At 37.8% G+C, this 15,318-nt stretch overlaps 1 protein-coding gene across 2 annotated transcripts in view; it reads left to right on the forward strand.

Moving 5' to 3' along the window:
• Positions 1-109: 109 nt before the first annotated feature.
• The window catches only part of GPR155 (G protein-coupled receptor 155), a 45,021-nt gene continuing 29,812 nt past the window's right edge, over positions 110-15,318 (forward strand). For both annotated transcript variants that reach the window (XM_079782384.1, XM_079782385.1), the window contains exons 1-5: positions 110-309; positions 3,072-3,151; positions 4,949-5,445; positions 13,090-13,489; positions 15,150-15,315. In XM_079782384.1, coding sequence (XP_079638510.1) covers positions 4,980-5,445; positions 13,090-13,489; positions 15,150-15,315 — 1,032 coding nt within the window. In that variant the 5' untranslated portion in view covers positions 110-309; positions 3,072-3,151; positions 4,949-4,979. The remainder of the gene's footprint in view (positions 310-3,071; positions 3,152-4,948; positions 5,446-13,089; positions 13,490-15,149; positions 15,316-15,318) is intronic.

Genomic DNA, 15,318 nt, shown 5'->3' on the forward strand with positions numbered 1-15,318 from the left:
GTGGGCCCGGAGGCTGGGACGCTAGGACGCTCGCGGCGAAGGGGGCGGGGCCTTGAGCGGGGTGGGGCCCGGAGGGGGCGGGGCCTGAAGGCGGGGCGGGGCCGCCGGGCCGGCCCGGGAGGAGCTGACCCCGCCACCGCTTCTCTGTACCTCACTTTCGTGGAACGTGACTGAGCTCCTGCCGCCGGCCGCCCGCAGCTCTCGGCGAGGGGCGCTGTGCGTAGGCGATGACGGTGATTTCCTCCCTGCTCGGCCCCCGCGAGCACCGACTCCCTTCTCCTCGCGGCCCCGGGGCTGCAGACGTAGCAGGTGAGATGGGCCCCCGGAGCCCCCGCCCGCTGGGTCTGAGTAAGGTGGGCAGCGCCCAGCCTTCGGCTCCCAGGCCCGAAGCCCACTGCCTGTGCGCGCCCGCCTCTGCCCCGCAGCGCCCGCCTTTAGGTCGTGGGGAGCCACCCGGGGAGGCTTACGTAGGGGAAGGGGCGGCTGGCTTGTCCCTTCTGGTGACAGCATCGCCATCCCCTAGCTCGAGGAGCACCTCCTTCCACCCTGTCATTCCCGGATTCTTCCCTTTATCCCAAGGGGCGCCCTCGGTGTCTGCCCTCCTGGGACCTTCTCGGAGAGTTGCCCCAAAGGTTCTCCCTCACCCCCTTTCAGAGCCTGTCAGGTACTGGGACGTTGTGACGCCCATGCCCAGGGGAAAGTGAAGGGCCAACTGGTTATCCCAGCCGCAGACCCCAGCTGCCTTTCCCCTCCTCCTGCTGCCCGGCGGGCATCGGGTGGTAGCTGCTTTCTGGCGGCCTATATGGTCAGCGGCTCTCCACACCCTTATGTTGGAGGGCCAAAGTCTACCGGGAAGAGCGGGGCTCAGTGCTCCCCACGCTGGGTCTCTAGGAAGGGCATTGGGCTCCCAACCAGCGGCGGATGGGGTGGCTGTGGCTGTTGAAGGGTGCTTTGATAGGACCACACTATTCTGCTTTTCCATGGGATAAAGGGGATGGGGGACAGCCTGAGCGTGTAAAGCTTCCTCTTTGAAATGAATCAGGAAACCGTCTTCCCGACTTGTACTTACTATCAACTAAAATGTCAGTGGTTTTCTGGTGTTATCTAAACAAAATACCAGGTGTGTGCAGGAGCCTGAAGTGGTTTGTATGTAGCATTTGTCCGCCGCTGCCCCTTTTACTGACCGGTCAGTGTGTTTGTTGCACAATAAGCTTTGTTTAAATGAGATGAAAAAAACTGGATGTAACTTTTTAAAAAAACTCCCATTACTGTGGTTCCTGTTTATTTTAAAAGAATGCTTTAGAAAGCACATTTTCCTCCCATGGGGGCGGGTGGGGGGAATTAAAATAAGATAAAACTTTGTGAGTCCTTTTTAGTTATTTTGATTTCCCCTCAACTAGCGGGTATTCCTTTTATAATGTTGAGGAACATTGAAAGAAACCTCAGGGAAAAATTACTTTTCAGTTTTTCTCTTAATTTTCAACTAACTGAGAGTTAAACCTGGACATCACTACAACTATTTGACCATCACCTTGAGAAAAATGAAGAGCTCTCCCTTTCCTGCTAACAACTATTTAAGATCAAACTAAATTAAATTGAACTCCTCTTAATTGTTTGGTATAAAATAAAAACGGAAAAAACTTATGACCCATCCTGTCCCTCTATTTTAGTTGAAGGATCTTTAATTCCAAATATTGTTTGAAGAACTGGAATAGGATAATACAGTATACCAATATTTAATTTGTTATTATTCTTCTTATTATTAGGACTACAGCTCCTAATAGCAATTGCTACCATTTTATAAAATGTATTGGCACTATTACAGATGTCCTCCATCCCCCCACCCCCTTGACCCACCTTCACCCAGCCCCCCTCTCCCTTCCCCTCCCCTGGCCTTCACCACACTGTTGTCTGTCTCCATGGGCTATGCATATGTGTTCTTTGGCTAATATCCACCTTCTTTCATACAACACCCACCCCCCCCCCCCCCCATTTCCCTTACTTCTGAACTCTGGCAGTCTGTTCCATGTATCCATGACCCTGGTTCTATTTTGTTCGTTAGTTTATTTTGTTCATTAGATCCCACATATAAGTGAGATCATATGGCATTTATCTTTCTCTGTCTGGTTTATTTCACTGAGCATAATAATCTCCAGGTCCATCCATGCTGTCGCAAAAGATAAGAGTTCCTTCTTTTTTAGAGCCGCATAGTAATCCATTGTGTAAATATACCACAGTATTTATACCCACTTCTCTACTGATGGGCACTTGGACTGGTCTCAAATATTGGCTATTGTAAATAACACTGCTATGAACATAGGGGTGTGTATATTCTTTCTGATTGTTGTTTCAGGATTCTTAGGATATATTCCCAGGAGTGGGATCACTGGGTCAAAGATACTATTTCTTGAGGTCCTACTTTGTGATAAACTATGATAAGCTTAGTATAAAATCTCCAATCCTCACAATATTCTTCTAAGGAGATTTTTACTCTAATTTTATAGTTTAAGAAGCTAAGCTTCTGAGAGGCTAGGTAACTTGCCCAAAAAGTTGATAAGAGATAAGGTCCAAAATTGAGTTCATGTCTTTTTGACTCTTTTCACTGAAAAACTGTTAGTTTAGTTAAAACTATTGGTTTAAAAACTATTGAAATGCATTGATAATGTGAGTGTGGTACAAATAAGGGTTAGTGAGCAGTATCAGTTATTAATACTCCAGGCAAAGAAATACATATAGGGAACTTTGAAAAAAATAACAGAAGACTGGGCTACTTTATCACCTTATTCTTTTTAAAAATATATATATATTATTGATTTTTTTTTTTTACAGAGAGGGAAGGAGAGGGATAGAGAGTTAGAAACATCAATCAGCTTCCTCCTGCACACTCCCTACTGGGGATGTGCCCGAAACCAAGGTACATGCCCTTGACCGGAATCGAACCTGGAACCCTTGAGTCCGAAGGCTGATGCTCTATCCACTGAGCCAAACCAGTTTGGGCCATCACCTTATTCTTTAGCACTGACTTTTAATGGCTCCAAATGTTTTAACACCTTTGCTTAATTGTTTACCAGCTCCTACTTCAACTATGGGTACCTGTACCAACCAGTAGCTTTCCCAGGATATAATTGGACGCTGACTTGCTAAACTTCAGGTATGTGAATATTGTAGGTTTTGTGTATATTGACCACTCCTGTCTAATCCCGGTAGAAAAATACTTGTCCTGATCCAGATTAAATGTAAGTTTTTAAATGGTTCTGTTTATACCAGGGTAGCACAGAGAAAATTATCTCGTTCACACCGCTGAGTATCAGTTATTGCTGGTCTCTGGCCTGCCACCAGGGTCTTTTTAATGTGATGTAGGTGTTTGAGAACTTAACCTGTACATTTTGGAAATGAGCTTTTCTACTTTATACCTTATATAAGGTCACTTTAGATGATTAACCCAGAATAATTACTTATAAATTGGCAGTTGTTGCAATGTTAATTTCAAATTACTAATAAGAGCTGATTAGTTGCAGTTGTCTAAACGTCATGCTCATGTGTCCCTGGCAACAGAGAGGAGTCTGGTTATAATATTAGCATTCCTTGCTGTAGCATTTTTTGAACATCTTTAGAACATTTTACAACACATTTGTGTTCTTTAACATTTAATGAACAGCTTTAGAACATTTTAGAACACATTGTGTGGTCTTGGGCCTATTATTATATTGAAAAACTTAGAATATCATCCAAAAAAAAAAAAAAAAGAAAGAGAGATTTATGTCCATGAACTAGATAGTTCCTAAAAGAGAACATTGATTCACTAAAAAATGAAGTAAATAAACACATATGGAGTCTCTTGTGTGCCATGCACTATTTTAGGTGGTAGGAACATAACAATAAGCAAAAACATGCACAGACTCTGTTTCTGTAGCGCTTAAAGTCTACCAAAGGAGATAGACATAAAACAAATAGCCACTCTAATGCATAGTATAATTACAAAATGAGAAAAGTGGCCTAAAGGTAATGAACATGATTATATTTGAGAAAGAATCGTGGCCTGGCTGTGGCGTTAGAGTTACTACCTGATAGAAGCAACTCCTGGACTATATGATTTAGAGGATGAGTAGGTGTTAGTATGTAGGGAGTGGTGGGTGGGTAGAGAAGAGAACATTTTAGAGTTAACTGCATGTGCAAAGTCCATGTAGCACAAAGGGACTGGGACTTTCAAGAAGGCCAATGTGTGGCTGGTATAAAAGGAACTAAGAGTAGGTTGGTGGAATGCCATCATTTTTTGTTTCATTCTCTTAATATGCTACCAAAATTATATTTAACTTTGGTTAAGGGATTACTTTGTTCCAGATGTGATTGTAAGGAAGTTACTTGAATAATATCAAGTTTCTATTAGGTGGGTACTATTATACAGATGATGAAAGTGATACCTAAAATATGTAAACTTGATAAGTGATACTCTGCTATACCCTTCTTCCTATCCTGTAGTCAAGTATGGCCACAGCCTGGAAAGGCCCCTTCTGTCTAGTGTGTCTCCTTGACGTAACCCTGAGAATTTCTGAAATTTCTGGAGAAGTTGAATGCAGGTGAATATTCAGCAGAGACTCTGTGAGCTCCATGCTCTTAATCAGTAGGTGGAGCTCAAGGGTGGACCACTGGAAAGGACCCTGGGGCACCACTGCAGCTGTATTACTCAGGTCTGATATTGAATATAGGACAGCAACATAAATATTTTGCACTGACCCACCTTTGAAAGTAAAGAGGTTACTGTTAGTGAGGAAACACTCCCCATACCCCCGCCGCCCTTTTATTAACTTGCATTTTTCTCTGATGGTAGTTGAAGAAAAGTATGTGTTACTTATTTGGCCATTTAATAAGTCTAGGTTTGCCAATGTATCCTTTCAATTAGAATTCTTCCTACTGATTGTCACACTGAATCTTTCTTCCTTCTTTCCAGAGATCTGGTTGGAGTTGGAGGGTGAAAGAAAATGAATTCTTTTTCTGATTTACCTGCCAAGAACTTAACCATTGCAGTCAATATGACCACGACTTTGTCTTCAACAGTAATGCATGGATTTAATTCCACTAATGACTCATCTTCAATGTCAATAACAAGGCTTTTTCCAGCCTTACTAGAATGCTTTGGTATAGTCTTTTGTGGTTATATAGCAGGAAGGACCAATGTCATAACATCAACACAGGCCAAAGGACTGGGAAATTTTGTCTCCAGATTTGCACTTCCAGCTTTATTATTCAAAAATATGGTTGTACTTAATTTTTCCAATGTGGATTGGTCTTTCCTATATAGCATCTTAATTGCCAAAGCTTCTGTATTTTTCACTGTATGTGTATTAACCTTATTAGTTGCCAGTCCTAGTAGTCGATTTAGCAAAGCTGGACTATTCCCTATTTTTGCTACACAAAGTAATGACTTTGCATTGGGATATCCTATAGGTAAGTTATTTTATATTTTTCAAGTTTCTAAAAAATTCAAGTGTTTTAGAAGGTACCAGAATGTAACCCTTTTAATTTAAGCATTTGTTAGTGATAGATACTCTTATATCTAAGAAATATTTTATACTTTTTTCTTAGCTATATCTTAATTTAGGATGAATTATATTTTTCCTTAACTTCAGAGTTTGAGTTCTTGAAAGGTCTACCTAAAACAAATGGTCATATCCAAATAAACTTTGTGAATTTTCTTTCTAATAGTATTCTTTTTCTTCTCAATAGTCATATCTGAAAGAAGTATAATTTCCAGAAGAGATCAGATTCTGATTTAAATTATGTAAAAGAGATAGGTATATGTCTGTATAAAAAGTCATTACTAAATGTTAGCAGTGGAATTTTATGAGTGACTTTTTTCATCCCTTATTTTTCTTACCATCTAGAATGTATATTATTTTACATTAAAGCTCATTTTTTAGGTATTCTTCAAAATGTCAATGTACTTTAGTTGAAGTTATTTTTTTGTTTAAGAACAAAAACAGTGAGGGGTTTTTCACCTTTCCAACTTTTCCTTCTTCATCTTTCTAACTCTTTAAGCAATCTAATTTTATGTTTCTATGTGTGTATGTTTTCCTGATGAAACAATAAACATACCAGTTTGGGGTGTTGAGATATCTTGAAACATCTTTTTTTTTTTTTCCCCCTGGAATACTCTGCCACTAAGAAAATGTACATTTTGCCCTAGCTGTTTTGGCTCAGTGGATAGAGTGTCGGCCTGCAGACTGAAGGGTCCCGGGTTCGATTCCGGTCAAGGGCACATGCTCGGGTTGTGGGCTCAATCCCCAGTTGGGGGTGTGCAGGAGGCAGCCAATCAATGACTCTCTCATCATTGGTGCTTCTATCTCTCTCTACCTCCCCTTCCTCTCTGAAATCAATAAAAATATATTTAAATAAAGTACAAAAACTGACATTTAAAAAAAAGAAAATGTACATTTAGTAACTACTTGTTTATATTTTTATTTTTAAATTAAAGTTTAGGTTGTGCTTTGATCATATATTATAATGTGAGGACCTGAATATTACAGATCTAGTCATTCATTCATTTGTTCATCCATAGGGACCTGTTATGAACCAGTGACTGTGCTAGCTGCTGGAATATACCTGTGAACAACATTCTTGTACATTTTAATGGAAAATTAAAATAATGGCAAGGGCCATAAAAATAAGTAAAATAGTATTATAGAGGGATAGGAATGAGAAGGTGCTACTTGAGGTAGGGGGTCAGTAAAGGCCTTTCTGATGATGTAGCTTCTGAACAGAGACTATAAAAAACTTAACAAAATGGACAATTGAAATTTACCATTAACTTTCAAATTTCTTATCATGTACTTTTAACCTGCCCCCATCCCCCCAGATTATCTCATTACTGGCACCAAAAGGATTTTGGTGGACTATACTTTTCATCTTTCTCCTCCTTTGACCCTCCTCCATCTCTTTTACTAGAAACAGAGGTATACCGTAAAATTAAATAACCATGAGTAAAGCAGGAGGTTTATGAGAGGAAAAACTAGGCTCTTATATAACTGAGCTGTAAATAGTCAGAAACTAGATAGGTGTTCCTTTAAGGTTATTGAAATTTAAAATTAAGAATGAACCAAGCATTAAAATAAAGACTTTGGAAATAAAAGCAAGAAGTTTCTCTTTAGAGCTGCATTAATAATGTAAATTTGTCAAGGTATGTATGGTATAAGGGCCTGAGAAGTGGCTCAGTACAATAGTGCTAAATATTTAATAAATATTGCTGTATCTTAATTTAGACATAAACTGTAAGTATATAGTTTCATGTTCTCATAGATTAGTAAGCCCATAACTAAATAGAACTAACATAACTTTATAGAGTTCTTTCTTATTTACTTATCTCATTTGAGGTGGGGGCAGATATTATTATCCTCATTTTTAAGGAAGGAGACAGGCTTACAGAGGTTTATTTGCCTTATCCCAGGTCAGATAGCTTACAGGTGCCTGAGACCCAAACCTAGGTTTTCTGGTTCTAAATCCTGGACATTCTCTATGCCACACAGTTGTATAACATGCCCATTTAATCTTCAGAAGACCCAACTGGCCCTTGTAATATATTACTTTCACAGAGAATCAACATTTTATTATCTTTGCATTAATCTAAAAATATTTCACAAAATGAGTAGTAGTGGAAAAGGCCTATTAAATAAATCTGTTCATTTTCATATTGAGGCAGAATCTCCAACTAAAAACTGTAGTCTACTATATTCATCACTACTTTTCTTATGTCCCACATTAAATCAATGAATCTGGTAATAATCATGTTCCCAGCAGTGTGAGAACTCAATTTCCCCAATGATTACGGTTATAGATTTTGAGTTGTAGTACTTGTGTGTGTTTTTTTAATATTTTAAATCACAAATAATGTAAGAGCTTTTGTAACATTAGATGGTAAACAATACCTTTACCAGAATCGAATAGTATAGACAGAAGTGCTTTTTCATATATCTGCAGATTGGAAGGTGTGGTACGAACTGCAGGGCCATGCGTCTGCTCCAATGAGGTGATTTACTGTTGCTGTCCATGCCCATCTGCCTTCTGGCCTCGTTCATTGTGAACAGAAAAGATCGTGTCTCTAGAGAGAAGACCTTTTCAGTTCGCTATGTGGCCTCTCGCAGGAATTTCCACTCTCTTGTTCACAGATAAACGTCATAGCTTATAAGACATACCCTTTTTAAGACTGCATTTGTTTCATAGCATCAGTCCAGTTTACAGGTGACAAGGAGAAGGCAGACAATGAATAAAGGAAAAGGACAGTCATGTTTCCTTTTTCTCTATACTATGAAAATTATCACGGTCTATGAAACTACATTAAAATGATTTATCTATACGTAAGTGACAGAAAACTGAACACTAAAGCTGTCTGTTTCTTAAGAACAATGTGTGTTTTTTCCCAACTGATTTTAGAGAGAGGGAGGGGGAGACACATCAGTGTACGCGACAAACATGGATCAGCCTCCCACACAATCTGGGTTGCCCTGACCAGGAATTGGACCCACCACCTTTTGGTGTACGGGACAATGCTCCAACCAATCGAACCAGACTGGCCAGGGCTTAAAAACAGTTCTTCTCAAAGGTACTTAAAGAAATATGAATGTGAGAGGAAACCAAGGTGAAATGTTGATTACAGCGAATCAGAATCGTTTCTTGCCTTGGTCATTAAAAGATACTAAGAGGGCATAGTTAAATCCTATAATTTATTCCTTAAACAATGTTGATAGATAAGTATCCTGACTAATCATAATTATGCTCTAGTGTTTGAGCTATAAACAAAAAGGAAATGAAGCATTTAACTATATGCCATTAAATAATAGAATGATCTTATCTGGGTCTTTGTGGTATTTGCTAGGGATTGAAAATCTGCCAGAATTAAAATAGGAGCCACAGTGGGTGGCTAAATTTGTCTCTTAGTTCTTCAAAGCTATATAATAGTTCCTCATAGTGGGTTTCTCCCCACCCCCAAGAGCCTTATTTCTAATTAATAACTAGAGCTTAATAGTTGATATGATTATAAATCTAATTAGCTAGTATGGGTCGCTGCTTTCATATATATATTTTTTCAGATTTGAAAAAATCATCTTCAGATTGATAGCAAAAGAATAGCACTAACTAATTTATAAAGACATAAGGTAAAAAAAAAAAGACATAAGGTTAAGTAATTATGCAAATGAATGGCAGAAGTGGACTGAAATTTCCCATGTTTAACCATAATCTTTTAGTAATTTAACAAGTATTTATTTATTCCCGATTTTTTGCTGACCCGCTAGACTATACTTCTTTTGCCTTCAAATACCTGTCCAACTAACTGGAAATACCCCAATAATGACCTGTTTTATAAATATTCAGAATATGAAAAAGGAAGAAAATTTGGATATAAAAAGAAAACAGGTTAATGAACAACAATTAGATATAAATTATTGTGTGTTAAAAAATACATTTCTACTCTGAAACCTTTGACATTCGTTGATGTGTTAATTCCATTCAGCAACTATTTTCAGGTTTGCTCAGTACTGTGCTGGGACCTGGGGGCTATAAAATGATGCCTCCAAGGAACTTAGAATGAGTTGAGGTGGCACTAATATGACACAAGTTACCAGAGTCACCCAGAGAAGAGGATATCCATGATATAGATTGCAGACTTGGTGGAAGAAGCAGTACCTGAGACAGGTCTGAAACAATAGGCAAGAGGTAGATGAGAGAGGGGAGATTTTAAGAAGTTGGGGGATGATGGTCAGCATGTAGAACTAGTCATAAACCTGGTATTTGTCTGGTGTAACTATGATATAAACTGGTTGATGGTGGCTTTGCACTAAGGAATAGCTAAGTATTCCCAGAGAGATGAGCTGGTAAATAAGGGGCCAGTTGAGGAGACTGGACTGTGAATGTCAAAAGAAAGGTTTTATAGCTGTTCTTGTGTGCAGTGAGAGCTGTGGGAAAATCTTATTTTTTCGAAAATCAAGATTTAGATGATATTGTCAGCAGTGAATAAAATGGATGAAGGGGTGGCCAAGAAAAATCAAAAGGATATTAGTTGGAAACACATTAAGTAATCCAGTTTTGAAATTTTTGACCAGTGGTATCAAGAGGAGAAAAGACGCCGAAACCGGTTTGGCTCAGTGGATAGAGCGTCGGCCTGTGTACTCAAGGGTCCCAGGTTCGATTCCGGTCAAGGGCATGTACCTTGGTTGCGGGCACATCCCCAGTGGGGGTTGTGCAGGAGGCAGCTGATCGATGTTTCTCTCTCATCGATGTTTCTAACTCTCTGTCCCTCTCTCTTCCTCTGTAAAAAATCAATAAAATATTTTTTTAAAAAAAAAAAAAGAGGAGAAAAGACAAAATCTGAAAAAGGAGAAAGTACTTGGTGACTGGCTAGCCATAAATAATAGACGGTTGTTCAAATTTGTATTGCTCTTTAAAACAATTTGAAGTCTATTATATGATGGTGATTAAATGCTAGTGTGCCAGGAAAGTAAATTCTGGAAAAAAGCATTAACTTAAGGGGCTTTGTGGGTTATAAGTTGTCAAAGTTTATGTATTTTATCTTGGCCACTTGGGAAAATTCTTGTGCTCAGATTGAAAACACCAGGCTTTTCCAAAATACACTTTCTATTTTTAAAATTGAGTGGTGGGCAGGTATGGATGCCTTTCTCTTAGAATATCTAATTAGAAAAAGTTAGCTACCTAGAAATAGTTATTAAAAGTGCTGCTTTTTTTTAAAATCCTCACCTGAGAATGGTTTTTTAAAAATTGATTTTAGAGGGAAGGGAGGGCTGGGGAAGGAAAGAGAAAGAGAGAGAGAAGAGAGAAGAGAGAGAGAAACATCATTTGTTGCCTCCCGTATGCACCCGGACCGGGGACTGTATACACGACCTAGATATGTGCCCTGACTGGGATTGAACCTGAAACCTTTTGGTGTACCATATAACATTCCAACCAACCGAGCCACCCTGCCGGGAGCAAGTGCTGCATTTCTTCCTTAAAAGATAAAACCTTATGAAACATAAAAGAAAACCACTAAGAGTTGTAGAGCTCGTACATCTGGTTTGGAAATTGGAAAGAATTTGTGAAATTTTCTGTAATCAAATATGTTTTGTTTAACCACTGCTTCATTTCAGAGATATTATAGACCTCTGTATGTACTTAACTAAAAGGAAGGGAATTGAATCTTATAAAAAGTCGTCTTTAGCTAATGAGAACAAGGTGAACTTCTACAGGTTATATAATCTAGTTGCATAACTTTAACAGGACATGTGAATGACATTAACTGAACTTAAGTAAACTAATATATTTTCCTACCAGTGTCACTTTATCTTAATGTAAATTGAGAAAGCTAATCTTTTACATTTTTTCACATGATTGCCTTTCTCCTGGTGAGTGATTGTGGCGGTTCTTTTATCTTTCTTAACCTCAAATCATTTATGCATCAGCCTTTATATAGTAGTTTGAATAATTTCAGAACTCATTGCCAAAAACCTGCCTCGAGACCAGGTTGCTTACTTTAAGTGTCTAAGTTGCCCTGATCAACCCATGACCAGGTCACCAACCCCCACTTCTACCAAGAAACTGCAAAAAGTCTGATCCAACCCACGTACCACTTCCAAGGAGACTTAATTTATGCAGTGGTTAGGTTCATGTACAGTCAAACCCTTGAAAAATCCCTTAAATCACCTACAAAATATAGCACACATACTTTGTATATATTGTGCCATTTCTCCTAAGTCTAACACATCCTGATTTTTTTTCCTCTAGCATTGTTGTTGTTCAGTGAACAGCAAGTGAAGTAATTCGTTTGCATTTGGGGACCTGCTTTATAAAAAAAAAAAAAAAGAAAGAAAGAAAGAAAAGAAAAGCTTTTGTCTTCCTTAGAGAGAGTAGTTGAATTTGTGTTAAATGTGCATTATATGACTCCACTGTAATCCCCTCTCAAACATTTCTTATCCACCTTTCCATCCCTAATTCTTCAGCATCTTCACTGGTCTTCCCTAAAGCCATGCATTCCCTTTCATTCCTCTCAAATGGAGGCTGCCCATTTTCTCATCACCTGCATACTTACATGAGCAATGGTAGATAGGGCTGACATCCTCATAGCCACCTTCTACCACTGCAAGGCCATTATTACTTGCTCTTTTGTAAAAATTGCCTCTTTGAGGTTCATGCTCAGCCTCCTTGCTATCGTCTGCTGATCTCATTCTAGTCATTCCTTCTCATTCATTGAAGACTTGAATATCTGGCTCACTGTTATCTTCTCTGCCCCCAAGTTTTGCCATTATCTTGTTCGACTTGACATCCATGTGAACTACCCATTAATTTCTCTGTCCTCTTAGTTGCTTGACCTCCTCATCTCCAGTGATGTTTTTCTCTACTCCATTTCAGCCACCAACTAACATGGCCATCCTAGGTTATCCTGGACCTACTCATCTGGGAAATATTAAACTCAATAGTTCACTCTCTGACTTACTCTGAACTCCCAAACTTCCAACTGCATCTAATTCTTAGACTTTGTAGGGACTCCAGTTTCTTTTCTGTAAACCATTTCCCATCTTCCCATCTTCTCCTGCATAGCTTGGACTTGAGCACTTCAGTGTCCATTTTTTAATTTGTTGTCTGCCTCTTGCTCCTCAATCCTCTGCACCCTGACTTCTGCCTCACCACTCTAGTAGAACTTCTCTCTCAAGGGAACCAACAGCCAACTGCCTTGTTGCTATTATTACTTAAACATCTTGTTATAACAATTTTACTTTGAATTGTTTCTTTTAAAAATTCTACAATTCTTCCATTTTATTGTGACTAGTCTAAGCCTCTACTTAGTAGAATTTAGTGGGTATTACTAAAAATAACTTGTAAAAGTTGATTATTATTTTATAAGCTAAATGTTATTTAACAGTATGTTTTTCTTTTTTTCAACTTTCCTACTAAAATGTTCTTTTTACAAAATAAGGCTAATGCGGTCTTTCTGCATTATTTAGATTTAATTTATAATATGCTATAATTACAGATAACATTATAGACATAACTTATTCATATGTTTCTGTGGCAATCATTTTAAAATCTATTTTAATTCTTGTTTTGCAGTTGAAGCTTTATATCAAACTACATACCCAGAATATCTCCAGTACATTTATTTGGTGGCACCAATATCTCTTATGATGCTAAACCCTATAGGGTTCATCTTCTGTGAAATCCAGAAGTGGAAAGACAGTCAAAATGCTTCTCAAAGCAAAGTAAAAATTGTGGGACTTGGACTTCTGCGAGTAATACAGAACCCAATAGTATTTATGGTCTTCATTGGCATTGCCTTTAATTTTATTCTTGATCAAAAGGTGCCTGAATATATGGAAAATTTTCTTGATGGACTTGCAAATTCTTTTTCTGGATCAGCTCTATTCTATCTTGGTCTTACAATGGTAGGAAAAATAAGGAAACTGAAGAAGTCAGCATTTGTTGTACTAACTCTTCTCATTACTGCTAAACTGTAAGTTGGGGATTATATTTTGTGAAAGTCTTATTTAGTCAGTTCATTGGGATGTGTCTGCAACTATTCTCTCCTTCAAATAGTTTGATAATAATAATCCCACCTCATGAATAATTGTGATTTAAAGGAAAATGTGATGTTGGTGTATTGTGCAAACTCATTTCCTTATCCCATGTAGGTTATCCTTTCCATTTTACTGTTAGAGGATAAAGATTATTGGTTTTTCTTCAGCTTTTATATAATTTTATTTAATATCTCCTAATGTCCCACTTGGGTAATATTTTATAAGGAATTTTGCAGGATTTCTGAGTTTTCTAAATCTGTTAAAATCTTAGTTGTGGTGAGAACAATAATTTTGAATATCAACTGTTTTTTATCAATTTGAGGAAAGTATTCTGTAATTCTGAGGGTGGTTGATATTTCTAAATATAAGTAAGTCAATATGTATGATTAGTGTCAACCATCTGACCCTAGCCTGTCAAATAAAAAGTTATCAAAACCTTAATTAATACTTCTACAACTTACTTAGCTCCTTAGCCATGGAGTCATACTTCATGGTGTAGAAGACATCAATTTTACTGCAAGATTATCCCAAGGTGCTTGGGGCATTCTTAACTATTGAGTTCAGCTCTTGTATTAAGTTAAATTTATGAGACCAGTGGAATATAAAATAGTTTCTATATTTTCAATATAATACAAATGAATGTAAATTCTGAATATTATTTATGTGGTATTATGCTCCTCAAAAATAAAGTATTAGTTAGTATTGTTACAGTACTAAATATGGTTCTAACAGTAATAGTATTATCAACTTATAAGTAGAATTTAAATATTCTCATTTTTAACATCTTTTTTCTGGGTCTTTGAATCCCAATTTAATATTTTCATCTTTTTTTTTATTGAAAAATACACAGAAGAGTAGTTCTTTACTCCATCCTAGTGCATCTTTCTCGGTGCTGCTGTGACAATATCATCAACCTTGTTCTTTTTAAGGAAAAGCTCTATTAGCTCAGCTACTATTGAGAGTGCTTTTTTTATGGAATCCTGAAGGATCTGTTTAATAATTTACTCCACCGGATCTGGATTTCACTAATTTTCTGCTCTATTTCCACTTGTTTCAGTTCCTTTGCTACACCTTTTTGTCTCTCCAAAGATGAAGAGCTCATTGTAAGATACCTATTTTTCTAGTGGTTTTGAGAACCTAATTGAGCAGCATTGTTATCATTACCTGAACCATTTAAACCCCTAATCATAATAAAGATCAGCTTTATTGTTTTTCAAAAAGGAGTTTGGTAATTTTCTTTTTAAAAGTTTACTCAGACTGTCAATATTTTAACATTTCATTGAACTAATAGAAGAAACAAGAAACAACAGCTATTACAACTTTTACAAACTTTTTGCAAGAAAAGTACTGTAGAGCAAAAAAGTCTGATTGTCTTCCTCCCAATATTTCTAGAATATTGTTACACTTAAAATGGCTCTAAGTTGAGTTCTTGATTCTTCCAACAAAACGTCCACAAGTAGGCATGCAGAGAATACGTGCATGCATGTATTCTGGGAAGGAGAAGAATAACCTAATGCCAACCTTACTAGAACAATTTACCACCTGGGGACCAGTATGCTTGGATATCAAGTTATAATGCATTTCTTGTTTCTTCAGCCTGGTGCTGCCACTTCTGTGCAGAGAAATGGTGGAAGTCTTGGACAAGGGCGACAGTGTAGTAAACCATACAAGTTTATCGAATTATGCATTTTTGTATGGTGTCTTTCCTGTAGCACCAGGAGTGGCTATCTTTGCAACACAGTTCAACATGGAAGTAGAGATTGTA

Source organism: Cnephaeus nilssonii (genome assembly GCF_951640355.1).
Source record: "Cnephaeus nilssonii genome assembly, chromosome: 10".
Lineage (NCBI taxonomy): Eukaryota > Metazoa > Chordata > Mammalia > Chiroptera > Vespertilionidae > Cnephaeus > Cnephaeus nilssonii.